Here is a 25,535-nt window from a genome sequence, read left to right as displayed (position 1 = left end):
ACTGTAGTGTAACCCCTCACCTTCAGAAATATCACGCCGTCCTTGTGGTCTATCTGTTCCTGTAACTTCGAGAGTTCCTCCTGAATGGAATTTAAATTCTCTTGAATCTCTTGAAGATTTTTCTCTCCATTGTTTTCACAATCTTCGCCTCTTCTCCCGGATATCTCCGAGTAAGCGCTGCTCTTTCTCAGTGAGAATCTGGTGCAGTTCAGCAAACTGGGATGTGACCTGCGACTGAAGGCTGTGTGACTCTTCCTGTCAGATGAAAGACGAGAATGAATATATTATGTCACTCTGCTGTGTTTCCTCATGACATGGAAGGTGACATTTGGTTAAACAATGTCGAGTTCTGCAGTGCAGAAATATGCCCTTCGGCCCAACATGTCCATGCTGGGCTCTGTACGTATCCACATTCATTCAATTTACTTGTATATAATCCGCTCCCTTCATTACCGTGGCAATTCAAGAACTTGTCTTCATATTTCTGAAATATCTGGTGTATGTAATGTACAATCACATCAATCCCATTTCCCCGGTACAATTCTCTGCAACTTATTCCACTTCATGTGTCCAGTAACCCTCAGTGGACAGAACCAGGTCACCAGAACTCGCAGACAGCAGCACCACTTAGAATGACAGACTTCATAGAGTCATACAGCAAGGGTGTTAGATACTGACTAAGACGCCCCATCTGCGCTATTTCCACCTGTCCGCATCTGTTTGAATATCTTTTAAATGTTGTTACGGTACCTGACTCAACTGCCTCGTTCCATGAACGCACTACCAAAGTTGTCCTTCATGTTCGTTTTAAATCTTTTTCCTCTCATCTAAAACCTACACCCTCACATTCTCGACCCCCCTACTAAGGGTAAAAGACCTACCATAAAACCTACCATCTCCCGCCCCTCTCCCCCGTTTCATGATATTAAACAGCTGCCACAGACCATTCTTCAGACTGCTGCTCCACAGGGAGCAAAGTCCTTGGCTGCTCAACCCCTCCCAAGTGTTCTGGCCCTCGACCACTGAGCTCTATAGTGTAGTGTTGTAACAAAACCCTACCATCAGTGGCGCTGCATAGCTGCCCACTGCCTGGGCGTGCGATTCCGGAGGCTGTTGGGGGCGGGATGAAAATGCAGGTTTGTATTGGTTGTCGGAGAGGAATTTGCTTGGACTTCGAGCTGATGGGAGAAAAATTGATCTGCGTTCCCGCTCCCGTTTTTGAAAAAAAAGGTTGCTAGGCGAATGCAACATTGGATTGAAGTTAAACGTGACTTCTAACACCTTCAACATCACGGATCGCAAGTGCGGGACAAAACCAAAAGTATGTCGTCTATTTCCCATCTTATCTTGTTTTCTGGTGTGGTTTCATTGTAATCAGACGATGCAAAATATCTGAATTTCATTTAGGCCCCGATGTGATATCGGCCATGCCTTGCCTGCCAATCGGGGCTTAAATCACGGCAGCGACCACATGCCAATCGATCACAATCCAGAAACAACTACTTTCAAGATAATCAAATTCATTTGTTTGCACAATCATGTCATAAGATCCAAATAATCTGTATTTTGTGTTATTGTCTATCCATGATCAATATTTTCATACTAAATATCTGGAAACTTCCACAGTAAAGATTTAGTGAAATATTTAGTATGAAAATATTGATCATGGATAGACAATAACACTAAATATAGAACATTTAGATGTTCTTATGACATAATTGTGCATAAAATAATGATTTTGATTATCTTGAGAGCAGATGTTTCTGGATTTGGAACATCTGTGTCTGTGTCTGGAATGTCTGTGCAAAACGCCCCTTGTCTGCTGCAGTGTTACATCCAACAGAGTTAAATTTATGGGAATTAAACAATCAATTCCTTCCATTTGGCATAGAATTTCATGACAAAGTGAGATTTAAAAATCATGTTATATTGTGAATTCTTGTGTGAATGGGATCAGTTTGTTATTTGGATATTTTGGCTATTTAAACAATTATTTTTAGATAGATGTTTAGATCTAGTAATTGCATTTAATTGATTTGATGACACTGATGAATATGATTTTTTTTGGGGTATTGACAATTTGTTTTAACGTTACAATAATATTCTGTTCTCGAGAATATCACATTTTTGAATTTTCAAGGCAGTCTATTACTATTTCCGTCACAATGGTTAATTTTGTATTTAGCTACGTAATTAGGTAATTAACTAATTATATACTTTAATTTCAGGCCATCCAAGTAAGATGGATCATTTGTTTCAGAATCCTTCAATCTATAATAACTGAAAATGTCATTCGGTTCTCTTACTTCTGCCTACAGTGCTGCCAGGTCAAACCAGAACAAAGGTATAAAAAGGCCAAAGACATCCACAGGCAAAGGGTGGAAGACCACTTCAAGACCGCGGACACCAGAAGCATGTGGCAGGGTGTCAGAGACATCACTGACTACAAGAGCAGCCCCGCCTGCCCCCACGGTGATACCACACTGGCCAACGAACTAAACACCTTCTTTGCCCGCTTCGAAACTGGCAACACCACCAGGAGTGGAATAACCCCGGCCATGGCAGAGGGACAGTCCTTAACACTGAGCACTCAGAAGGTACAGTGCGCTCTGCGTAGGATCAATCCACGCAAGGCTGCAGGCCCGGATGGAGTCCAGAGAAGGGTACTAAAGGACTGTGCTGTACAGCTGGCGGAGGTATTCACGAGAATCTTTAATCTGTCTCTATCTCCGGCAACGGTCCCCAAGTGCCTGAAAACAGCCACCATAGTGCCGGTGCCGAAAAAGTCTAAAGTCACCAACCTGAATGACTACTGCCCGGTTGCCCTAACTCCAATACCAATGAAGTGTTTGAAAAGGCTGGTCCTCTCCCACATCAAATCCAGCATCCCTGCCTCGTTGGACTCTCATCAATTTGCATACAAGGCAAATAGATCGACAGAGGATGCCATCCCTCTGCCTCTTCACACCGTCCTGAATCACCTGGATAGACAGGGCACGTACGTGAGGATGCTCTTCATTGACTATAGCTCTGCATTCAATACGGTCATCCCCACCAAGTTCACCACCAAACTCCACCAGCTAGGCCTCAACTCGCTGATATGCGATTGGATCCTGAACTTTCTGACGGAGCGACCGCAGGCAGTGAGACTGGGCCCGCACCTGTCCTCCACTATCACCCTGAGCACCGGCACACCACAGGGTTGTTTACTAAGCCCCATGCTCTACTCCCACTTCACTCACGACTGTGTTCCTGCATTCGACACCAACATCATCGTGAAGTTTGCAGACGACACAACAGTGATTGGGCTGATCACTAACGGTGATGAAACAAAATACAGAGCGGAGGTGCAGAACCTGACGGACTGGTGCGCACGTAACAACTTGTCACTAAACACCTCCAAGACCAAGGAGCTGATTATTGACTTCAGGAGGTCCCATAATGGAGAATACGCCCCAATCTCCATTTACGGGGACAGTGTGGAGAGAGTGTCCAGCTTTAAGTTTCTGGGCACTCACATTTCAGAGGACCTCACAGGTTCCACCAACTCCGCTGCGCTGGTCAAGAAGGCACAGCAACGACTGTTCTTCCTGAGAACATTAAAAAAGACTGGTCTGCCCCAACAGCTGCTGACAACGTTCTACCGCTGCACCACAGAGAGCATACTAACTTATGGCATCTCTGTGTGGTATCTCAGCTGCACGGAGGCAGAGAGGAGAGCTCTTCAGCGCGTCGTCCACAGAGTGCAGAGGATTATTGGGACACAGCTACCAGACTTGGAGGGCATCTACCACACACGGTGCCTCAGGAAGGGCGTCAGCATCCATAAAGACTCCTCACACCCTTGTAATGGACTGTTCGAACTACTTCCCTCCGGCAGACGTTACAAGGCTTTCTACGCCCGAACCTCCAGACTCAGAAACAGCTTCATTCCCAGAGCTATAGCGGCTCTGAACCAGCCCTGCTGAGTGCCCCCCATCCCCCCCATCCCCCCTGGACTGTCTCCCTCGGATGGCCACGTCACACAGTTTATTTATTTCTTTTATTTTTTGACATCGGTTGGAAGCTGCATACTAAATCTCGTTGCACTGACGTGCAATGACAATAAAAGATATTATTATTATTATTATTATTATTATTAATTTTTAAGAAAGTTATGGGCTTTTATGTAAATTTATGTAAATCAATTGCCACAGAATGGAGTTGAGGCCAGTTCATTGGCTATATTTAAGAGGGAGTTAGATGTGGCCCTTGTGGCTAAAGAGATCAGGGGGTATGGAGAGAAGGCAGGTACAGGATACTGAGTTGGATGATCAGTTATGATCATATTGAATGGTGGTGCAGGCTCGAAGGGTCGAATGGCCTCCTCCTGCACCTATTTTCTATGTTTGACTGTCCTCGATCACAGCTTTTGTGTTAAGTCAAAGGAAAAGCAATAGGGAACAAGATGATAATTTCCGAGTATGAAAATGGCCATAACTTTTTTTTTAATACTGAAGATATGAAAGTGAATTAGGTATCAAATGAACGTTCTTTTTATGCTTTATCTGATGGGATAACTTACAGGCTTAATTTTTAAAATCTCATAATTTTATAACATTCCTATGTAGTGGTGCTAAATTATTGCACACATCACAGGGATGAAATCCACACAAGAACATTAAATCGGCAGTACAAACCTGGACTCCAGAAATGCTCTCTTTCTGTTCCTGCTCCATTTCCTGGATGTCTGATTCCTTTTCAGTGAGAGATTCGAAGGCAGATTTCACCTGTTCCTGGGGTTGGGTTTCAGATCAGAGAACAAAAAATGTCTGACAATAAACAAAACATGACACAATAATGTGATCAGAATCGGTTTGCTTTTACCTTGTAGATTTCAACAGCTTCATCTACCGGCATGAAGCTGTGAGACTTGTGTTCCCGCCCAGCTGCACAAATCACACAGATCAGCTTCTTGTCGGTTTCACAAAACAACTTCAGTTCTTCCTGATGTTTCTCGCACTGAAGTTTACTTTCCTTCTCTGTCCAATTCAGGCTCAGTGTTCGAGCTTTCTCAGACAGTCTCGCCAAGGCCCGGCTAACCCTGAGGGTACGGTCTGTAAACTCCTCTCTACATTCCGGGCAGGGGTTTCTCCCCTCCCTGTCCCAACTCTGTGTGATACAGGAGCGGCAGAAGTAGTGGCCACACTCCAGTGACACCGGATCGGTGAAGAAATCCAGGCAGATGGGACAAACTGCCTCCTCGGTTAAACTCTCGACCGGGTCTTTCGCAGCCATTTTAACCTCCACTTCCTGGTTCAAAACGCATTCCCATTCGCTGGAACTGCTGACGCCCTGCAGTAATTAATTGGAGCGCCGGAGGCTGAAGTGCATGGGATCAAGAGGTGAATGGATTGGGTAGTTTTCCACTGCGCGCGCTGCCGTCTCGTGGAATGAATGTTATTTGGCTGCAAGTGTTGAGTGTTCAGTGTCCTGGCCGCTCCCAACTAATCTCACATGAGGGAGGGGTCAGATAAACATTAAACTGCATCTGCCCATTCGCCCAACCTGCCCTAGTCACCCTTCATCGTCGTAGCATCCTCCTCACAGTTCGCACTGCCACCCAGCTTTGTCTCATCTCCTCTCTTTCTCACCTCCTATCTCTCCCTCTCTCCCCTTCCCCCACTGACACATCGCCTCCATCCCTGACTCGTCCGCCCCTCTCCATTCTCCTCGCCACTCTCCCCGCCCCTCTCCCCGCTTCTCCCGCCCCTCTCCCCGCTTCTCCCGCCCCTCTCCCCGCCCCTCTCCCCGTCACTCTCCCCGCTTCTCCCGCCCCTCTCCCCGCCTGCCTCGCCACTGCTTCTCCCTCCCTCTCCCCGCTTCTCCCGCCCCTCTCCACGTTTCTCTCCCACTAGGGACAATTTGTACATTCACCAAGCCAATTATCCTACAAACCTGCACGACTTTGGAGTGTGGGAGGAAACAGAAGATCCCGGAGAAAATCCACGCAGGTCAGGGGGAGAACGTGCAAACTCCGTATAGACAGCACCGGTAGTCGGGATCGAACCGCGTCTCCGGCGCTGCATTCGCTGTAAGGCAGCAACTCTACCGCTGCGCCACCGTGACCGATTTGTGGAATTATCTGCCTCAGATGACAGTGGAGGCCGATTCAAAGAGAGTTAGATGAAACCCTTAGTGCTGGTGGAATCAAGGGATATGGGGAGAAGGCAGGAACGGGGAACTGATTGTGGATGATCAGCCATGATCACATGGAATGGCGGTCCTGGCTCGAAGGGCCGAATGGCCTCCTCCTGCACCTATTGTCTATTTATCGATGTATCCCATCTTGTCCCCCTCCCCTAAACCTCTCCTCTTCTCCCTCCCCTCCTTTCTCACCTCTCTTTCCCCCCACCCCTCCTCCCCTCTCCGCTTCCCCACCTCCTCCCTTCCCACCCCTCAGCCATCCCCCCTTCCCTTCCCCACCCCCTCCGTCCCCTTTCCATTCTCCTCCCCCCCTCACGGCGCTCCCATTGTCCCGCCCTCCGCACATGACAAGGGCCCCGCTCCCAGCCTCATCCCGACTGCAAAGATTGGCAACTCTGTGAAGCTTTGGTCATGGGGGTGACACAAGTTACAGAAGTGAAGATCCAGGATGTTATCCACAGTGACATTCAACAAAACTGTTGTGTTTATTTCTAAATCATTCTGTTCAGTCAAAAGGGACAGACAGACAGCAGTGTTTAAACATGTTCATTCATTAATTTAAAAATCTCCTGGGAACCCTTGACTTGATCACCCAACCTAAGCTGGGACCGACAGTGGGAGCTTCACATGTTTCAGTGTCCCATCTACAAAGATTACAGCACTCACTTTGTCCAACTCATTGGTGAGGCTGCACTCGAGAATATTATGTGTAAAAGGACACAAAGTGCTGGAGTAACTCAGTGGGTCATAAGTGATAGAAGCAGAATTAAGTCAGAGGGCCCATCGTCTACTCCGCCATTCAATCATGGCTGATCTATCTCTCCCTCCTAACCCCATACTCCTGCCTTCCCCCGATAACCTCTGATACCCGGACTAATCAAGAGTCTATCTATTTCTGCTTGAAAAATATCCACTGACTTGGCCTCCACAGCCTTCTGTGGCAAAGAAATCCACAGACTCACTACCCTCTGAGTAAATAAATTCCCCCTCAACTCCTTCCTAAAAGAACGTTCTTTAATTCTGAGGCTATGACCTCTAGACCTAGACTCTCCCACTGGTAGAAACATCCTCTCCACTCTATCCAAGCCTTTCATTATGCAGTACATTTTGATGAGATCTCCCCGCATTCTTCTAAACTCCAGCGAGCACAGGCCCAGTGCAGTCAAACACTCATCCTGTAGCATCTCCGGAGAACATGGAGAGGTGACGTTTCGGGTCGAGACTCTTCACTCAATCCGAAATGTCACCTATTGAGGTTCTCCGGCGATGCTGCCTATTCAATTATTCAAATATTCCTTACATCAAGTCAAGCCCGATGCACCAATTAAGTCAAACAGTGTAGAAACAGGCCCTACAGCCCAGCTTGCCCATCCCAACCAACATGCCCCGTCTACACTAGTCCCACCTGCCCCACATTTGGCCCATAACCCTCTAAACCTTTCCTGTCCATGAACCCGTCCAAGTCAGTCAGTCAGTCAATTTTATTTGTATAGCACATTTAAAAACAACTCACATTGACCAAAGTGCTTTACATCAGTGCAGGTACTAACGTGCTACATACAATGGTACACAGATCGAACAATACATACATAAACTGTTTACAGTGCTCCCTCAGAGGGCCTCAAGAAACGCTTGGGAGTAGAAATAGGTTTTAAGTCTAGACTTAAAGGAGTCGATGGAGGGGGCAGTTCTGATGAGGAGAGGGATGCTGTTCCACAGTTTAGGTGCTGCAACCGCAAAAGCGCGGTCACCCCTGAGCTTAAACCTGGACCGCGGGATAGTCAATAACCCCAAGGATTGCACAGTCGCCGGAGTCGATGGCAAGAAGTTGTTGTACCTTCAACAAGGCAGGACCTGGAGGTAGAATGGTGGGTTAGAATATTTTTGATATGGGGGGGGGGGACAAGCCCGTAAAGGGCTTTGTATACATATAGGAGGAGCTTGAAGTTGATTCTGTACCGTACTGGGAGCCAGTGGAGAGAGGCCAGAATCGGGGCGATGTGGCCCTTTTACGGGCAACTGTCAAAAGTCTCGCTGCGGTGGTTTGGACCAATTGCAGGCGGGACTGGGATGATTGGCTGATGCCAGTGTATAGGGAGTTGCAGTAATCAAGGCGGAGGAGATGAATGCTTGGATGATTTTTTCAAGGTCGTTGAATTGTTGGAATTGTTTTATTTTAGCTATTGCGCGAAGCTGGAAGAAGCTAGCTTTTACCACAGCATTGACTTGTTTGTCAAATTTCAACTCTGAGTCAAACATCACGCCAAGGCTTTTGACGTGAGGTTTGAGTAAGGAGGTTAGGCTTCCAAGGCTGCTTGCTATCGTTTTGATGGAGTCCGAGGGGCCGAGTTGGATGACCTCAGACTTGCTCCCGTTTAGTTGGAGGAAGTTCTGCGCCATCCAACAGTTTACATCCTCGAGGCAGTGCATGAGGCTGAGTAGATTTGATCGGTTGTTGGGTTTCAGCGGGAGATAGAGCTGTGTGTCGTCTGCACAGCAGTGGAAAGAAATGCCGTGCCTTTAAATGACTTGGTCGAGGGGGAGCATATACAGAGAGAAGAGAATGGGGCCTAGGATGGAGCCTTATGGAACCCCGCAGAAAAGGCTAGCTGGGGAAGAGTTGGCTATGCTGGTACAGAAACTCCCATATTTGTGGTGGGAAACGAACCAGCTCAGGGCAGCGCCATCAACACCAACCCCGTACCGGAGACGGTCAATTAGGATGGTGTGGTCCACCGTATCAACGCTGCGCTGAGGTCGAGAAGGAGCAGGATTGCACAGTCGCCGGAGTCGATGGCAAGAAGCAGGTTGTTGTACCTTCAACAAGGCAGACTCTGTGCTGTGGTGGACCCTGAAACCTGATTGGGAGCATATACAGAGAGAAGCGAATGGGAAAAATGTTCCCAGTGTTGGGAGAATCCAGAACAAGCGGCCACAGTTTAAGAATAAGGGGTAGGTCAAATAGGACTGAGATGACGGAGATCTTTTTCACCCGGTGGGTTGTGAATCTGTGGAATTCTCTGTCACAGAAGGCAGTATAGGCTAATTCACGGGGTGTATTCAAGAGAGTGTTAGATATAGCTCTCAGGGTTAACGGAATCAAGGGATATGGGGAGAAAGCATGAACAGGGTACTAAAATCGGATGATCAGCGGTTAATATGGGCAGATACTCCTGAACGTAATTTCTATGTTTCTACGTTTCTATGGTGACATTTTGGAGAGTGAATCCATTTATCTGGGATGGAACAAGATTTTTATGAACTGGGCCAATGTGTGGATTAAAGGCTGATTTATCTAACTCGGACAAATGTGATGCAAGTTGGAAAAACTGGTCAGGGCACATTATACACATTAAAACGTTACACCCTGTTATTTTTAGCAGACTAGAGAGACATTGGAATGCAGACACACAGCTCCATGAAAATTGCACCAGGGATGGGCAGGGTGGTGACGAAGGCGTTTGGCACATTTGCTGGGTCCGTGAGGGTATGAAGTACAGGATTTGATACAACTGTACAATACACTAGTAAGATGCACACCTCCAGATTCAGGGACAGTTTCTTCCCAGCTGTTCTCAGGAAACTGAATCATCCTCCCACAACCAGAGAGCTGAACTACTATCTACCTCATTGGTGGATCTGCATCACACAACAGCCTGTCTGTCTTTTCGTCTTTTTTTTTTGTTATTTTCAGTGTATTTCAAAATTGTGGGTTAATCTTCTCTGGTGTATTTTATGTGGGGGGTGGGGGAGGGGTCGGGGAAAACTTATTTTTAATCTTTTACCTTGTCGGAGATGCGATTGTTTTCCGGATCATATCTCCGGTCGCTCTGCGGCCTAACATCATGGAGCTGGCGGCCTTGCTTATGATTATGATTATGATACACTGTAATGGATCGATTGTAATAATGCATTGTCTTTACGCTGATTGGAGTGCACGCAACAAAAGCTTTTCACTCTACCAGATTTTAAAACCAAGCTCTAAAGTCCATACAGTTTGGGGTTTACTTCATTTAAACACTGAAAGCACTTGGCACCAAATTTGAATAAACAAATCTTATCTATTAGGTTATTGTGCATTTTACTGGTTGTGCGAATTGCCCAAATTCAACAAAGAGGGGCTCATCTATTAATGTATCAATTCGTCATTTTTATGGGGTCTTTACCCTCAAAGAGGATCCGCTCATAGCTTCCACAAATGTTTCTTGATCAATTAAATTCTACCAGAAGTTCACTTCTCGCTCCTGCATTGAGGGTCTCTCCATTATTCCACCTCATGCATGCGCCGTATCTGCAGACTCTTGTGTCCCAGTGAATTCTGGACATCAACAACGATGACCCAAGCATTATAAATGATTACATTAAACAAATCACATGCTTGTAGAACTTCAAAATAGCAGAATATGGTTTAAAAATATGCAGCACGTCAAGAATGTTAGTACAAATTTCATGCATGTTCAATTCAGTTTCTGGCCGAGACCATTCTTCAGGCTGCCCCACCCGCTGAGTTTCTCCAGCATTTGTGTCTACCTCCGAGCTGTCTAAATGCTTGCGCGGCGCAGGGTCCCCACCCGTTGCTAAATATCGATACTGCGGAATCGGCCGATATGCCCGTGGGGATGGTGAATCTGGGGCAGAGAGAATGAACAGACTGCGATGCTGGAGGCCGGCATCGACGTGGGAGCAGCGGCGGTGACTGAGACACAATCCGGCATGACGAGAGAAACGAACAGGAGAGACCGCAAGAGCTACCGGGTTGTCTAACTTGAGTAATACATTGTGCTGTTAATGTGTGTGTGTGTGTGTGTGTGCGTGCGTGTGTGAGTCTCTGTGTGCGTGCGTGTGTGTGCGTGCGTGTGTGTGTGTGTGTGTCTGTGTGTGTGTGTGTGTGTGTGTGTGTGTGAGTGTGTGATGTCTGTGTGCGAGTCTCCGTGTGTGTGTGTGTATGTCTGTCTGTGTCTGTGTGTGTGATCCATGTGTGTGTGTGTGTGAAAGTCTGATCTGTGTGTGTGTGTGTGTGCGTGTGCGTGTGTGTGTGTGTGTGTGTGTGTGTGTGTGTGTGTGTGTGTGTGTGTGTGTGTATTTTTTTTGTAAACCAGCATCTGCAGGTCTACTTATTGCTAGCAAATGGAATCAGCAGTGGGGCATCGAAGGCGGGATGGGCCGAAGGGCCTGTCCCTGTTTCCCCCATCTCTGGAGAAACACAGAGTGCTGGAGTAACTCAGCGGGTCAGGCAGCATCTGTGGAGAACATGGATCGGTGACGTTTCACAGAGTGCTGGAGTAACTCAGCGGGTTAGACAGTATCTCTGGAGAACGTGGAGAGGTGACGTTTCAGTTCGAGACCCGTCATCTTCTTACAAACCAGCATCTGCAGTTCCTTCTTACAGCCTGAAGAAGGGTCTCGACCTGAAACGTCACCTATTCTTGGTTTCTTGGTCCTCCAAAATATTCCAAATGGAATTTAAACTGGAGGTGGTGAAGGGAGGGCTTAAGCCAGAAAGGGTTATTGGGAAGAAAGAGCTACTTTAAATTTAGTTGCATCTGGTTGGGTAACTATAGTTGGGTGGAGATTATTCCTTGCTTTAATTGTGCGGGGGAAGAACGAATTGCTGTACACATCTGTCTTTGTATCTGGGATCACAAATTGGATCGAATGCCCTCGTCTGCTCCTAATTGGTTTGGGTTTGGTGTAGGTCTTGTAGTCTATGTCGAGCTGACCATTTAACATTTTGTAAAAACAGGTCAAACGGTGAGCTTCACATCTGTCTTGGAGAGGGTTCCTTCCACCCCAGAGAATTCAGAAGTTTGGTGACACTCGCTTCTCTCTCATAGGTGTTAGTAACAAATCGAGCTGCCTGTCTTTGGACACGTTCGATGGAAGAATTTTTTTTATTTGTGTATGGGTCCCATGCTGCAACTGCGTAGTCCTTTCTCTCCAGAGATGCTGCCTGACCCGCTGAGTTACTCCAGCACTATGTGAAGCGGCACCTGTTACTTGGCCCGCTAAGTTACTCCAGCACTTTGTGATTTTTGCTCCAGAGTCCAGCGCCTGCAGTTCCTGGTGACTTGGTTTCCTCGGTGGAGTGTGAGGGAAGCTTCTATGTTGGGCTGAGAAGATCCAATATGACCCTCAGTGTGTTCTCTCAGGCTCTGTCCGTGGAGCGACACCACCACCTGCAGGTCACGGCCGGTGCTGTAGGGGACAGTGGGCTCTCTCAGGCTCTGTCCGTGGAGCGACATCACCACCTGCAGGTCACGGCCGGTGCTACAGGGGCCAGCATCTTGTGCAGTGTGGGTGGAGGTCTCTGTGGTTTCCCCGTTGACCTAGGTCTGTGTTTGTCTCCCACAGACCCCGGTGCTGCCTCCCACCATCACCGACCAGGTGCGGCTCTGGGAACTCGAACGTGACCGACTGCAGATCACCGAAGGCAAGTTCGCCGTGTGGTGGCTGCACCGGGGAGAGGTTGGGGGGGACGGGGAGAGGGAAGGGACTGGGGGGTCAAGGATGGGGGAGCGGGGGGCAGGAGGGTGGGGGCGGGGAGTGGGATTGGGGGATGGAGAGAGGGGGATGGGGGTGGGGGGGGGGGTGGTGGACGGGGAGAGGGGAGGGGATGGACAGAGAGGGGGATGGGGAGAGGGGAGGGGATGGGGAAATGGGCGGAGGGGAGACGGGAGGGGGAGGGGAGACGGGGGGGGGGTGGTGAGGGGAGACGGATGGTGAGAGGGAGTGGGGAGGAGATGGGGATGGGGAGAGAAGGGACGGGCAGAAAGCAGCCTCGAGATCTCACGGTCGAGTTTAGGGTGATCTCCCCCTTCTCATTGTACCCCTCCTTACTTCCCCCACCCACTTCTCCCCCCCCCCCCCCTCTCCCCCCACAGGTGTGCTGTACAACCAGTTCCTGTCGCAGGTGGACTTTGAGTTGCTGCGTGACTATGCGCGGGACCTGGGGGTGCTGGTGTGGGAGAATCCCAAGCGCCTGATGGTGGTCACCCCCACCGGCCACCCCGAAGTCAAACGCTTCTGGAAACGGCAGAAACACAACTGACCACCCGGGTATCTCCCCGCATTCCCGCCCCCTCCCCTCTCCCCCATCCCTGCCACCCACCTAAATCCCAGACTGGAGTAACCCTCCCAGCTTTGTCTCCCCCTCCCGCACATTCAGTCTGAAGAAGGGTCTCGACCCAAACCGTCAGCTGTTCCTTTCTCTTCAGAGACGCTCACAAGGTTTAGCAGGAGAATTGGCCATTCGGCCCATCGAGTCCACTCCACCATTCAATCATGGCTGATCTCTGCCTCCTAATCCCATTTTCCTGCCTTCTCCCCATAACCCTTGACACTCGTTAAGGCTGCCTGACCCGCTGAGTTACTCCGGCACTCTGTGTCCTCTCCATGTTCCCCAGAGATGCTGCCTGACCCGCTGAGTTACTCCGGCACTTTGTCTCCATCTCCCACCCATATTCCACAAAGATAGACACAAAAAGCTGGAGTAACTCAGCGGGACGGGCAGCATCTCTGGAGAGAAGGAATGGGTGACGTTTCGGGTCGAGACCATTCTTCAGACCTGCCTCTCCCGCTGAGTTACTCCGGCACTCTGTGCGCTGTCCATGTTCCCCAGAGATGCCACCTGGATCCTCCCCTACCCCCCACTCAGGTCACGGGGAGGATTGTTGGGGGTGGGGGGGGGGTGTCCACTGGGTCCAGTTCCCAGCACCCCCTCCCCAAGTTGGGCTGGGCAGCGGGAACCGTCCCAACCTCCCGACCACGCGTGATCCTGGGACCGGCGAAGATTCACCACTGACAGAGGCGGCCGCTGTTTCTGTGTGTTTTTGCATTTTCTTAATAAAAGGTGGATGAAGAGAAGTCTGTCTCAGTGCACGTTGCCAACGCCAGCCCAGAGAGCAGTGAACACGTTGTAAAATAAAACTTCATTCACAGAAGTATTCACGTGTACACACCAGCGCCCAGCGTTCACCACATTCATCTTATGCAGGAAGGAACCGCAGATGCTGGTTTAAACCGCAGATACACACACGCACGAAATTCTTGAGTAACTCAGTGGGACTTTAGGACCTGAGGGAGCCCGGAGCTCAGGACCCGCCGCCCACCCGCGGCTGCTGCTGAACGCGCGGGAAGGGAGTTTGTTTCAACCTTTATATTTTCACAAAAGTAATTTCTGTTCCGTTGCCGGACGCGGTTAACGCGTTAAAATGAACGGATCGACAGACAGACAGACAGCTCTGATTTCAGTGGCTGTTTATTTCACTCTTCCCACATTTACATTTTTTTTACACACCCGGAGCGGAACCGGAGCAGATTCTCAGCCAGTTTCCATCCCGAGTCCTGAATAAAGGATAACATTTCTCCGTGAATTTATTCCCAGTGAAGGTGTGGAGATGGGACTTGGTGTCCGCGTCGTAAAATGAAACTGTCCGGGACTCGTAACTGAGATAAACTCCCACCCTCCCGGGGATGGGACGGGCGGGGAGAGGGGATGGAGGGGAGGTGAATGCATTAAACACGTCATCCCAACGCCCGATGATCCAGACTCCAGTCTCCGGGGTCAGTGTGACCGGCCCCTTCCTATCCACAGACTCTGCGGCGACTCCCAGACTCCAGCGCCGACTCCCCGCCACCTCCACCTCCAAGTAATGTCTCCCCGATGTGAATCCCTCCGATCCCAGCACACACCACCTGCCTGTAAACCTCTTCCCGGTTTCAGGGAGACTCCTCTCGGTCCCGGTCCATCTCACCCTCTTCCGATCCTCAGACACCTCGAGCAGCGGATGCGCTGTTTTCACATCCAGGGTGACGGAGACTGGGGGGAGAAGCAGAGAATCAGAGAGTCCCCGGGGGTCGGGGGGAGACTCAGGCAGCGCGGCCCCGGGACCGGGGGAGAAGCCGCTCGGCCTGAGGCACAGGCGGGCGGACAACTGACACCTTGCCTGGGGTTTCACCCCAGCAAGGGATTGAGGGAATTTCGTGAGGTGGGGGAGGGTGGAGGGGAGGACGAGTGCGGAGAGTGAGGAGAATTGCGAGATTGCGGTGGGGATGGAGAAATGAAGCGGGCAATTCAGATATGGAGGCAGATCGGAGCAAGAGGATATCGAGGTGAGTGGTAGTTTGAGGTTGTTAAAGAGGAGGTAGAGGTGTGGGGTGGAGTCACCATGATCATAGTGAATGGGAGGGTGAGACATGAGGGGCCAGAGGACCTGCCCCTGTTTCTTTGAGTGGAGGGTGAGAGAGAGGGAGGGGTGGCTTGGGCCATGGAAGGAAGCAGAGGTTGAATGATCGGGTGTTAGACAGAATAGGTGGAGATTTGTGGTTGTAGGGTCGCTGAAAGAGGGGATTCACGGGTGGATTTGATGGGTGTGTACAACCAAGAACACACTGATCTCATTGTGAACCAATATATGAACTTCACTGAGGGACTTGACAATGTTCCACATGTAAGGCTGGTCCAGAAAGTGAAGGCAGATGGGATCCAAGGCGAGCTGGTGAAATGGATCCACAATTGGCTTGGTGGTTGGAGCTAGAAGGTAGCGGTAGAAGGATGAGTTTTCTGCTTGGAGGTCTGTGACTGGTGGAGTGCAGCAGAGATCGGTGCTGCAGCAGGGATATCAAATCAAGAGTGCAGGTTAATAATGAGAGCAAGGAATTTTAAAGTGGCTCTGAGTAGTATCTTTTCTTTACACTGAGAGTGGGTGATATCTGGAACATGCTACAGAGGAGGCGGTGGTGAGATCTAATCATTATATTTGAGGCACTTATCTAGGTGAGGTGCAGAAGAATACCAATGTAATGTGGGCAAATCGATTAGTAAAGCTGGGAAATAGGTGAACATGGACATGATGGGCCGAAGGGCCTGATTCTGTAATGTACAACCATGGCTCTCAGCTCCAAGAGCACTGAATGACTGGGTCACCACAGCCACCTGTGCAGGGAATTCCAAAGGTTCCCCAGTCTCTGCGTGCAGTAATGTCTCCTTATTTCTGTCCTACATGGTGCAGCCCACATTCTGTGAGGGTGCCCGTTCTCCAGACCCCACAGACAGGGGAAACATCCTCCCTGCATCCAGCCCACTGAGCCCCGTCAGAACATTGTGTTTCACTGAGATCTCCTCCAATACACCCAAACACTCGAGTACACAGGCCTAGTCTACTCAATCTCACCCCGCACAGCAAACTCATTGTCCCAGGAACAAGTATTGTTAATCTTTGCTGCCTTTCCTCTGTGTCAAGTCTGTCTATTTATCGGTACACAGGAGCATAGGAACACAAGAAAACCGAAGCAGGATTAGGATCCGCTCCTCAGGCTTGCCCCTCCATTCAATGTGATCATGGCTGATCTAATCTGGCACCAATCCCTCTTCTGTGTGAGTTCCCCATAATCTTAAATATTGGGTCAGTCAAATATTTATTTGTAGCCAAGTTGCACATATCCAATAACTCAGCCTTTTACCACCACCTTGGGAACAACATTCCAGATATTCACTGCCCTCTGAGAGATGCAACTTCTACACACCGCATGAGAGGCCGCTCTGGAAGGTTGGATCTCATGGAATCCGGGGTGAACTGGCCGATGGAATACAACATTTACCTGAAGGTCGCAGACAGAGGATGTTGGTAGAGGGTCGTTTTTCAGACTGGAGACCACTGTTGTTCCTTATTTATATACATGATTGGGTGTGTATGTAGGTTGCACAGTTAGTCAGTTTGCAGATGGAACTAAAATTGGTGACATTGTGGAGAGTGAAGAAGGTTATCTGAGAGTAAATGGGATCCCTGTGAACTGGGCCAATGGGCTTAGGAACGGCAGGTGGGATTTATTCATGTGAAGGTGAGGTGATGGACTTTGCTGAGACAAACCAGGGCAGGACATACACAGTAAAACGGGGAACTTTATAGAACTGAGAGATCGCGGGCTGCAGGTACACAGTGCCATGGAAGATGCAACAGTGACAGGCAGGGTGGTGAAGAATGTGTTTGTCACTCATGCTTTCATAGGTCAGGATATTAAATACAGCATTTCACACAATAGGGTTGTTAGCAAGTTAGAGAGGGTGCAAAAGGATTTACAATAATTTCATCAGATATGAAGGGCTGGGTTATAAGGAGACGTAGGCAGGGACATTTTTCTTTGGAACCAATCAGAATGCTTTTAAAAATGTTTATAAGATGTATATAATGTGCACAAAGGTGAATAGGAGCAGTATTTTATCCAAGGCAGGAGAGTCTAAACCTCTGACTTTATGATGCTTCCAGCTGATGAGTTTAGTGGTAGATCAAATCTCCAATTTCCCTTCAGTCCACAATAGAATTAATCTTTGCATCTATGTATTGCTTAAAGGTGTATAGGAATGAACTGCAGATGCTGGTTTAAACTCAAGATAGACTCAAAGAGCAGGAGGAACTCTGCGGGACAATCAGCATCTCTGGAGAGAAGGAATGGGTAACGTTTCGATTCGAGACCCTTCTTCAGACTGGTTATGGATAAGGGAAACAAGAGATATAGGCGATGATGTAAAGAGAGGGACTCAAATAGAGAAAGCTATTAGACGGTGTGTGAGGCAGGAGGCAGAGAAGGAAAGCATTCAGACCCAACATGTAGGGGGGAAAGAAGAAAACAATAATAAACCGAGAATAAGAGGTGATGGGGTTCTTAAATGGGTGAGCAAAGAAACAGAGGGGTGTAAACTGCTGGCGGAAGCAATAGGTAGCAAGGTGAAAAGTAAAAGTGGCAGGCAGACAAATCCAGGGCAAAAATCAAAAAGGGCCACTTTTCAACATAATTGTATAAGGGGTAAGAGCATTGTAAAAACAAGCCTGAAGGCTTTGTGTCTCAATGCAAGGAGCATTCGTAATAAGGTGGATGAGTTGAACGTGCAGATAGCTATTAATGATTATGATATAGTCGGGATCTCGGAGACATGGCTCCAGGGTGACCAAGGCTGGGAGCTGAACATCCAGGGATATTCAATATTCAGGAGGGATAGAGAGAAAGGAAAAGGCGGTGGAGTAGCGTTGCTGGTTAGAGAGGAGATTAACGCAGTGGAAAGGAAGGACATTAGCTTGGAGGATGTGGAGTCGGTATGGGTAGAGCTGCGAAACACTAAGGGGCAGAAAACGCTGGTGGGTGTTGTGTACAGGCCACCTAGCAGTAGTAGTGAAGTTGGGGATGGCATCAAACAGGAAATTAGAAATGCGTGCAACAAAGGCAAAACAGTTATAATGGGTGACTTCAATCTACATATAGATTGGGTGAATCAAATTGGCAGGGGTGCTGAGGAAGAGGATTTCTTGGAATGTATGCGGGATAGTTATCTAAACCAACATGTAGAGGAAACAACGACAGAGCAGGCTATTCTAGACTGGGTATTGAGTAATGAGGAAGGGTTAGTTAGCAGTCTTATTGTGCGTGCCCCCTTGGGAAAGAGTGACCATAATATGGTTGAGTTCTTCATTAGGATGGAGAGTGACATTGTTAATTCAGAAACAACGGTTCTGAACTTAAAGAAAGGTAACTTTGAGGGTATGAGACGTGAACTGGCCAAGATTGACTGGCAATTAGTTCTAAAAGGGTTGACGGTGGATATGCAATGGAAGGCATTTAAAGACTGCATGGATGAACTACAAAGATTGTTCATCCCAGTTTGGCAAAAGAATAAATCAGGGAAGGTAGTGCATCCGTGGATAACAAGGGAAATCAGGGATGGTATCAAAGCAAAAGATGATGCGTACAAATTAGCCAGAAAAAGCAGCATACCGGAGGACTGGGAGAAATTCAGAGACCAGCAGAGGAGGACAAAGGGCTTAATTAGGAAAGGAAAAATAGATTATGAAAGAAAACTGGCAGGGAACATAAAAACTGACTGCAAAAGTTTTTATAGATATGTGAAAAGAAAGAGATTAGTTAAAACAAATGTAGGTCCCTTGCAGTCAGAAACGGGTGAGTTGATCATGGGGAACAAGGATATGGCGGACCAATTGAATAACTACTTTGGTTCCGTCTTCACTAAGGAAGACATAAATAATCTGCCGGAAATAGCAGGGGACCGCGGGTCAAAGGAGTTGGAGGAATTGAGTGAAATCCAGGTTAGCCGGGAAGTGGTGTTGGGTAAATTGAATGGATTAAAGGCCGATAAATCCCCAGGGCCAGATAGGCTGCTACCCAGAGTACTTAAGGAAGTAGCTCCAGAAATAGTGGATGCATTAGTAATAATCTTTCAAAACTCTTTAGATTCTGGAGTAGTTCCTGAGGATTGGCGGGTAGCAAACGTAACCCCACTTTTTAAGAAGGGAGGGAGAGAGAAAACGGGGAATTACAGACCAGTTAGTCTAACATCGGTAGTGGGGAAACTGCTAGAGTCAGTTATTAAAGATGGGATAGCAGCACATTTGGAAAGTGGTGAAATCATTGGACAAAGTCAGCATGGATTTACAAAAGGTAAATCATGTCTGACGAATCTTATAGAATTTTTCGAGGATGTAACTAGTAGCGTGGATAGGGGAGAACCAGTGGATGTGGTGTATCTGGACTTCCAGAAGGCTTTCGACAAGGTCCCACATAAGAGATTAGTTTACAAACTTAAAGCACACGGCATTGGGGGTTCAGTATTGATGTGGATAGAGAACTGGCTGGCAAACAGGAAGCAAAGAGTAGGAGTAAACGGGTCCTTTTCACAATGGCAGGCAGTGACTAGTGGGGTACCGCAAGGCTCAGTGCTGGGACCCCAGCTATTTACCATATATATTAATGATCTGGATGAGGGAATTGAAGGCAATATCTCCAAGTTTGCGGATGACACTAAGCTGGGGGGCAGTGTTAGCTGTGAGGTGGATGCTAGGAGACTGCAAGGTGACTTGGATAGGCTGGGTGAGTGGGCAAATGTTTGGCAGATGCAGTATAATGTGGATAAATGTGAGGTTATCCATTTTGGTGGCAAAAACGGGAAAGCAGACTATTATCTAAATGGTGGCCGACTAGGAAAAGGGGAGATGCAGCGAGACCTGGGTGTCATGGTACACCAGTCATTGAAAGTGGGCATGCAGGTGCAGCAGGCAGTGAAGAAAGCGAATGGTATGTTAGCTTTCATAGCAAAAGGATTTGAGTATTTCATAAATCCATGCTGACTTTGTCCAATGAACTCACCACTTTCCAATGTGCTGCTATCCCATCTTTAATAACTGACTCCAGAATTTTCCCCACCACCGATGTTAGACTAACTGGTCTGCAATTCCCCGTTTTCTCTCTCCCTCCCTTTTTAAAAAGTGGGGTTACATTAGCTACCCTCCAGTTCTCAGGAACTACTCCAGAATCTAAAGAGTTTTGAAAAATTATCACTAATGCATCCACTATTTCTGCGGCTACTTCCTTAAGTACTCTGGGATGCAACTTATCCGGCCTTTAATCCATTCAATTTACCTAACACCACTTCCCGGCTAACCTGGATTTCACTCAGTTCCTCCATCTCATTTAACCCCCGGTCCCTTGCTATTTCCGGCAGATTATTTATGTCTTCCTTAGTGAAGACAGAACCAAAGTAATAATTCAATTGGTCTGCCATGTCCTTGTTCCCCATGATCAATTCGCCTGTTTCTGACTGCAAGGGACCTACATTTGTTTTAACTAATCTTTTCCTCTTGACATATCTATAAAAACATTTGCAGTCAGTTTTTATGTTCCCTGCCAGTTTTCTTTCATAATCTATTTTCCCTTTCCTAATTAAGCCTTTTGTCCTCCTCTGCTGGACTGAATTTCTCCCAGTCCTCTGGTAGGCTGCTTGTTCTGGCTAATTTGTAGGCTTCCTCTTTTGTTTTGATACTATCCCTGATTTCCCTTGTTATCCACGGATGCACTACCTTCCCTGATTTATTCTTTTGCCAAACTGGGATGAACACTTGTTGTAGTTCAACCATGCAGCTTTTAAATGCCTTCCATTGCATATCCACCGCCAACCCTTTAAGAATCATTGGCCAGTCTATCTTGGCCAATTCACATCTCATACCCTCAAAGTCACCTTTCTTTAAGTTCAGGACCCTTGTTTCTGAATTAACAATGTCACTATCCATCCTAATGAAGAACTCAACCATATTATGGTCACTCTTGCCCAACATGCAGGTAGATTGGGAAAATCAGGTTGGTGCTGGACCCCACGAAAGGGAGTTGTGGAGTACCTTCGTCATGGATTCCTAAAGCATCTTGTACTGGAGCCTGCTAGGGAGAAGGCAATTCTGGATTTAGTGTTGTGTAATGAACCGGATTTGATAAGGGAACTCGATGTAAAGGAGCCATTAGGAGATAATGACCATAATATGATAAGTTTTAATCTACAATTTGAGAGTGAGAAGGGAATATCGGAAGTGTCAGTATTACAGTTGAACAAAGGGGACCATGGAGCCATGAGGAAGGAGCTGGCCAAAGTTGACTGGCAAGATACCCCAGCAGGGATGACAGTGGAACAACAATGGCAGGTATTTCTGGGAATAATACAGAAGGTGCAGGATCAGTTCATTCCAAAGAGGAAGAAAGATTCCAAGGGGAGTAAGGGGCGACCATGGCTGACAAGGGAAGACCAGGACAGTATAAAAATAAAAGAGAAGTATAACGTAACAAAGATGAGCGGGAAGCCTGAGTGAGGATTGGGAAACTTTTAAAGGGCAACAAAAGATAACTGAAAAGGTAATACAGGGGGGGGGGGGGGGAGATAAGGTACAAAGGTAAGCTAGCCAAGAATGCAGACTGTAACAGGTGAATTTATTATAGGGAACAAGGAAATGGCAGACGGGTTGAACAGGTACTTTGGATCTGTCTTCAAGTTCAAGTTCAAGTGAGTTTATTGTCATGTGTCCCTGTATAAGACAATGAAATTCTTGCTTTGCTTCAGCACACAGAACACAGTAGGCATTTACTACAAAACAGATAAGTGTGTCCATATACCATAATATAAATATATACACACATGAATAAATAAACTGATAAAGTGCAAATAACAGAAAGTGGTTACTAATAATCAGAGTTTTGTCCGAGCCAGGTTTAATAGCCTGATGGCTGTGGGGAAGTAGCTATTCCTGAACCTGGTTGTTGCAGTCTTCAGGCTCCTGTACCTTCTACCTGAAGGAAGACACATACAATCTCCCTGATGCACTAGTGGTCAGAGGACCTAGGGTGACCGAGGAACTGAAGGAAATTCACATTGGGCAGGAAATGGTGTTGGGTAGACTGATGGGACTGAAGGCTGATAAATCACCAGGGCCTGATGGTCTGCATCCCAGGGTACTTAAGGAAGTGGCTCTAGAAATCATGGATGCATTGGTGACCATTTCCCAATGTTCTATACATTCAGGATCAGTTTCTGTGGATTGGCGGGTCGCGAATGTTACCCCATATTTTAAGAAAGACGGGAGAAAGAAATCAGGGAATTATAGACAAGTTAGCCTGACATCAGTGGTGGGGAAGCTGCTGGAGTCAATTATAACAGGTGAAATAGCAGCACATTTGGATAGCAGTAACAGGATCGGTCCGATTCAGCATGGATTTTCCAAGGGGAATTCATGCTTGACTAATCTGGAATTTTATGAGGGTGTAACTAGGAAAATGGACAAGGGAGAGTCAGTAGATGTAGTCTACCTGGACTTTCATAAGCATTTGATAAGGTCCCACATAGGAGATTAGTGGGAAAAATTACAGCACATCATATTGGGGGTAGGGTACTGACATGGATAGAGAAGTGGTTGGCAGACAGGAAACAAAGAGGAGGGATTAACGGGTCCCTTTCAGAATGGCAGACAGTGACTAATGGGGTACCGCAAAGCTCGGTGCTGGGACTGCAGCTATTTACAATATACATTAATGATTAAGATGAAGGGATTCAAAGTAACATGAGCAAATTTGCAGATGACGCAAAGCTGGGTGACAGTGTGAACTGTGAGGAGGATGCCATGAGGATGCAGAGGGACTTGGACAGGTTGGGTTAGTGGGCAGATGCATGGCAGATGCAGTTTAATGTGGATAAATGTGAGGTTATCCACCTTGGTGACAAGAACAGGAAGGCAGATTGTCTGAATGGTATCATTGGGGAAAGATGAAGTACAAAGAGATCTGGGGGTCCTTGTTCATCAGTCACTGAAAGTAAGCACACAGATTCAGCAGGCAGTGAAGTAAGCTAATGGCATGTTGGGCTTCAAAACTAGAGGAGTTGAGTACAGGAGCAAAGAGGTCCTTCTGCAGTTGTACTAGACTGAAGTGAGACCAAACCTGGAGTATTGTGTGCAGTTTTGGTCTCCAAATTTGAGGAAGGACATTCTTGCTATTGAGGGAGTGCAGCTTAGGTTCACAAGGTTAATTCCCGGGATGGCGGGACTGTCATATATTGATAGAATGGAGCAGCTGGGCTTGTATAGTCTGGAATTTAGGATGGAAGGGGATCTTATTGAAACATATAGGATTATTAAGGAATTTGACACACTAGAGGCAGGAAACACGTTCCTGATGTTCGGGGAATCCAGAACCAAGGGCCACAGTTCAAGAATAAGGCATAGGCCATTTAGAGATGAGGAAAAACTTTTTCACCCAGAGTTGTGAATCTGTGGAATGATCTACCTCAGAAGGCAGTGGAGGCTAATTCTCTGGATGCTTTCAAGAGAGGGTTTGATAGAGCTATTAATGATAGCGGAGTCAGGGGATATGGGGAGAAGGCAGGAACGGGGTACTGATTGTGGATGATCAGACATGATCATATTGAATGGCTCGAAGGGCCTACTCCTGCACCATTTGTCTATTATTGTAACATGTCAGAGATAATGGGATGGAACATTTTAAGATCAGCGGCAGATTTAAATGTGTGGGGGTTGGAAATATTGTCTCTACTGTGGGGAGAAGAAAAATAAAACCTGAAATGTATGATGGCCTTTAATAAATTCTACAAGAATAGCAGTAAAAAGAATGTGGAACTCACAGGGTGGCCTGAAGACAATATTGCAGATATATTTAAGTTGAAGTAGGATATATACATGAGGTTTCCTGGAATTTGGGTCATTATTGTCGGATGTGGTGAGTAGATGGAACATTGACCCAGTACTGAATTACTGGTAAATGCAGCATTTATTTCAGAAATTTAACGCACCATTTTGTGACTGTGCACTTTCACTTCGCCAAACTGTAGTGTAACCCCTCACCTTCAGAAATATCACACCGTCCTTGTGGTCTATCTGTCCCTGTAATTTTGATAGGTCCTCCTGAATGGAATTTAAATTCTCTTGAATCTCTTGAAGATTTTTCTCCATTGTTTTTACAATCTTCGCCTCTTCTTCTCGGACATCTCCGAGTAACCGCTGCTCTTTCTCAGTGAGAATCTGGTGCAGTTCAGCAAACTGGGATGTGATCAGTGACTGAAGGTTGTGTGACTCTTCCTGTCAGATGAAAGATGCAAATCAATATAAACCACGTCAAAGCAAAACTGGCAAAGTCTATAGCAATATTGGAAAAATCAAGACACATTCTGGACCACAAATCATTACATACTTTGTATAATACACTCATATTGCCATATCTGAGTTACTGTGTGGAGATATGGGGTAACACCTACAAAACCAACCTACAGCCGTTATACACATTACAAAAAACAGCAATAAGAATTATCAATAACGTTGGATATCTTGAACATACCAATTTATTATTCTTAAAGTCACATACACTGAAGTTCAACGATATGGTTAAATTTAAGACTGCGCAAATCATGTACAAAGCAAGAAATAATTTACTTGCACGAAATATACAAAAACTGTTTATGGAAAGGCAGGGTGGGTATAATTTGAGAGGGGAACATAATTTAAAAAAACTCTTAAACAGAACAACTTTTAAAGGTATGTGCATAGCAATCTGTGGTGTGAATTTGTGGAATGGTCTGGAACAGGAGATAAAACTTAGCACAAGCAGAATTCAGTTTAAAAAGATGTATAAAAACACTTGTTTAAAGGGATATTGGGATGAGGATAGGTGAGTGGGATATTTGTTATACTGATTGTATAGGGAAGGGTGATTATAGAGTGATGGGTTGTATATATGACTAAGATACTGTATAGTATATACGGGATTTCTATTTTTTTATTTTTTGTATGGCTTTGTAAATATTTGATTAGTGTTCAAATGTAACTAATTTGGTGTACATATAGTGGCTGGTGTACATATGGTGTACATATAGCTGCTAAATTTGTATAAGATAATTACAAGCAGTTGAATAAGGGGTGGGAATTAATAAGCTTTGGCTTCTTCCTGCTCCTTTTCGGACACATATGATTTCATTTATTTATTTATAGATATTGTTTATGACGCTATAAATATTCTTGTTT

The 25,535-nt window shown here is 46.8% G+C and overlaps 1 protein-coding gene across 1 annotated transcript; it reads right to left on the bottom strand.

Annotated features, from left to right (window-relative positions):
• Positions 1–38: 38 nt before the first annotated feature.
• On the bottom strand, positions 39–4,979 carry LOC116989997 (nuclear factor 7, brain-like). Its single transcript, XM_033047539.1, has 3 exons — positions 4,867–4,979; positions 4,680–4,775; positions 39–255 (listed from the first exon to the last, which is right to left on the bottom strand). The coding sequence occupies exons 1-3, from the start codon at positions 4,897–4,899 to the stop codon at positions 136–138; spliced, it is 249 nt and encodes an 82-aa protein (XP_032903430.1). The 5' UTR covers positions 4,900–4,979; the 3' UTR covers positions 39–135.
• Between the last annotated feature and the right edge of the window lie 20,556 nt (positions 4,980–25,535).

This window comes from Amblyraja radiata, chromosome 30 (assembly GCF_010909765.2).
Source record: "Amblyraja radiata isolate CabotCenter1 chromosome 30, sAmbRad1.1.pri, whole genome shotgun sequence".
NCBI lineage: Eukaryota > Metazoa > Chordata > Chondrichthyes > Rajiformes > Rajidae > Amblyraja > Amblyraja radiata.
The sequence above is the reverse complement of the archived record's forward strand: the minus strand, read 5'-3'. Positions and strand labels throughout refer to the sequence as shown.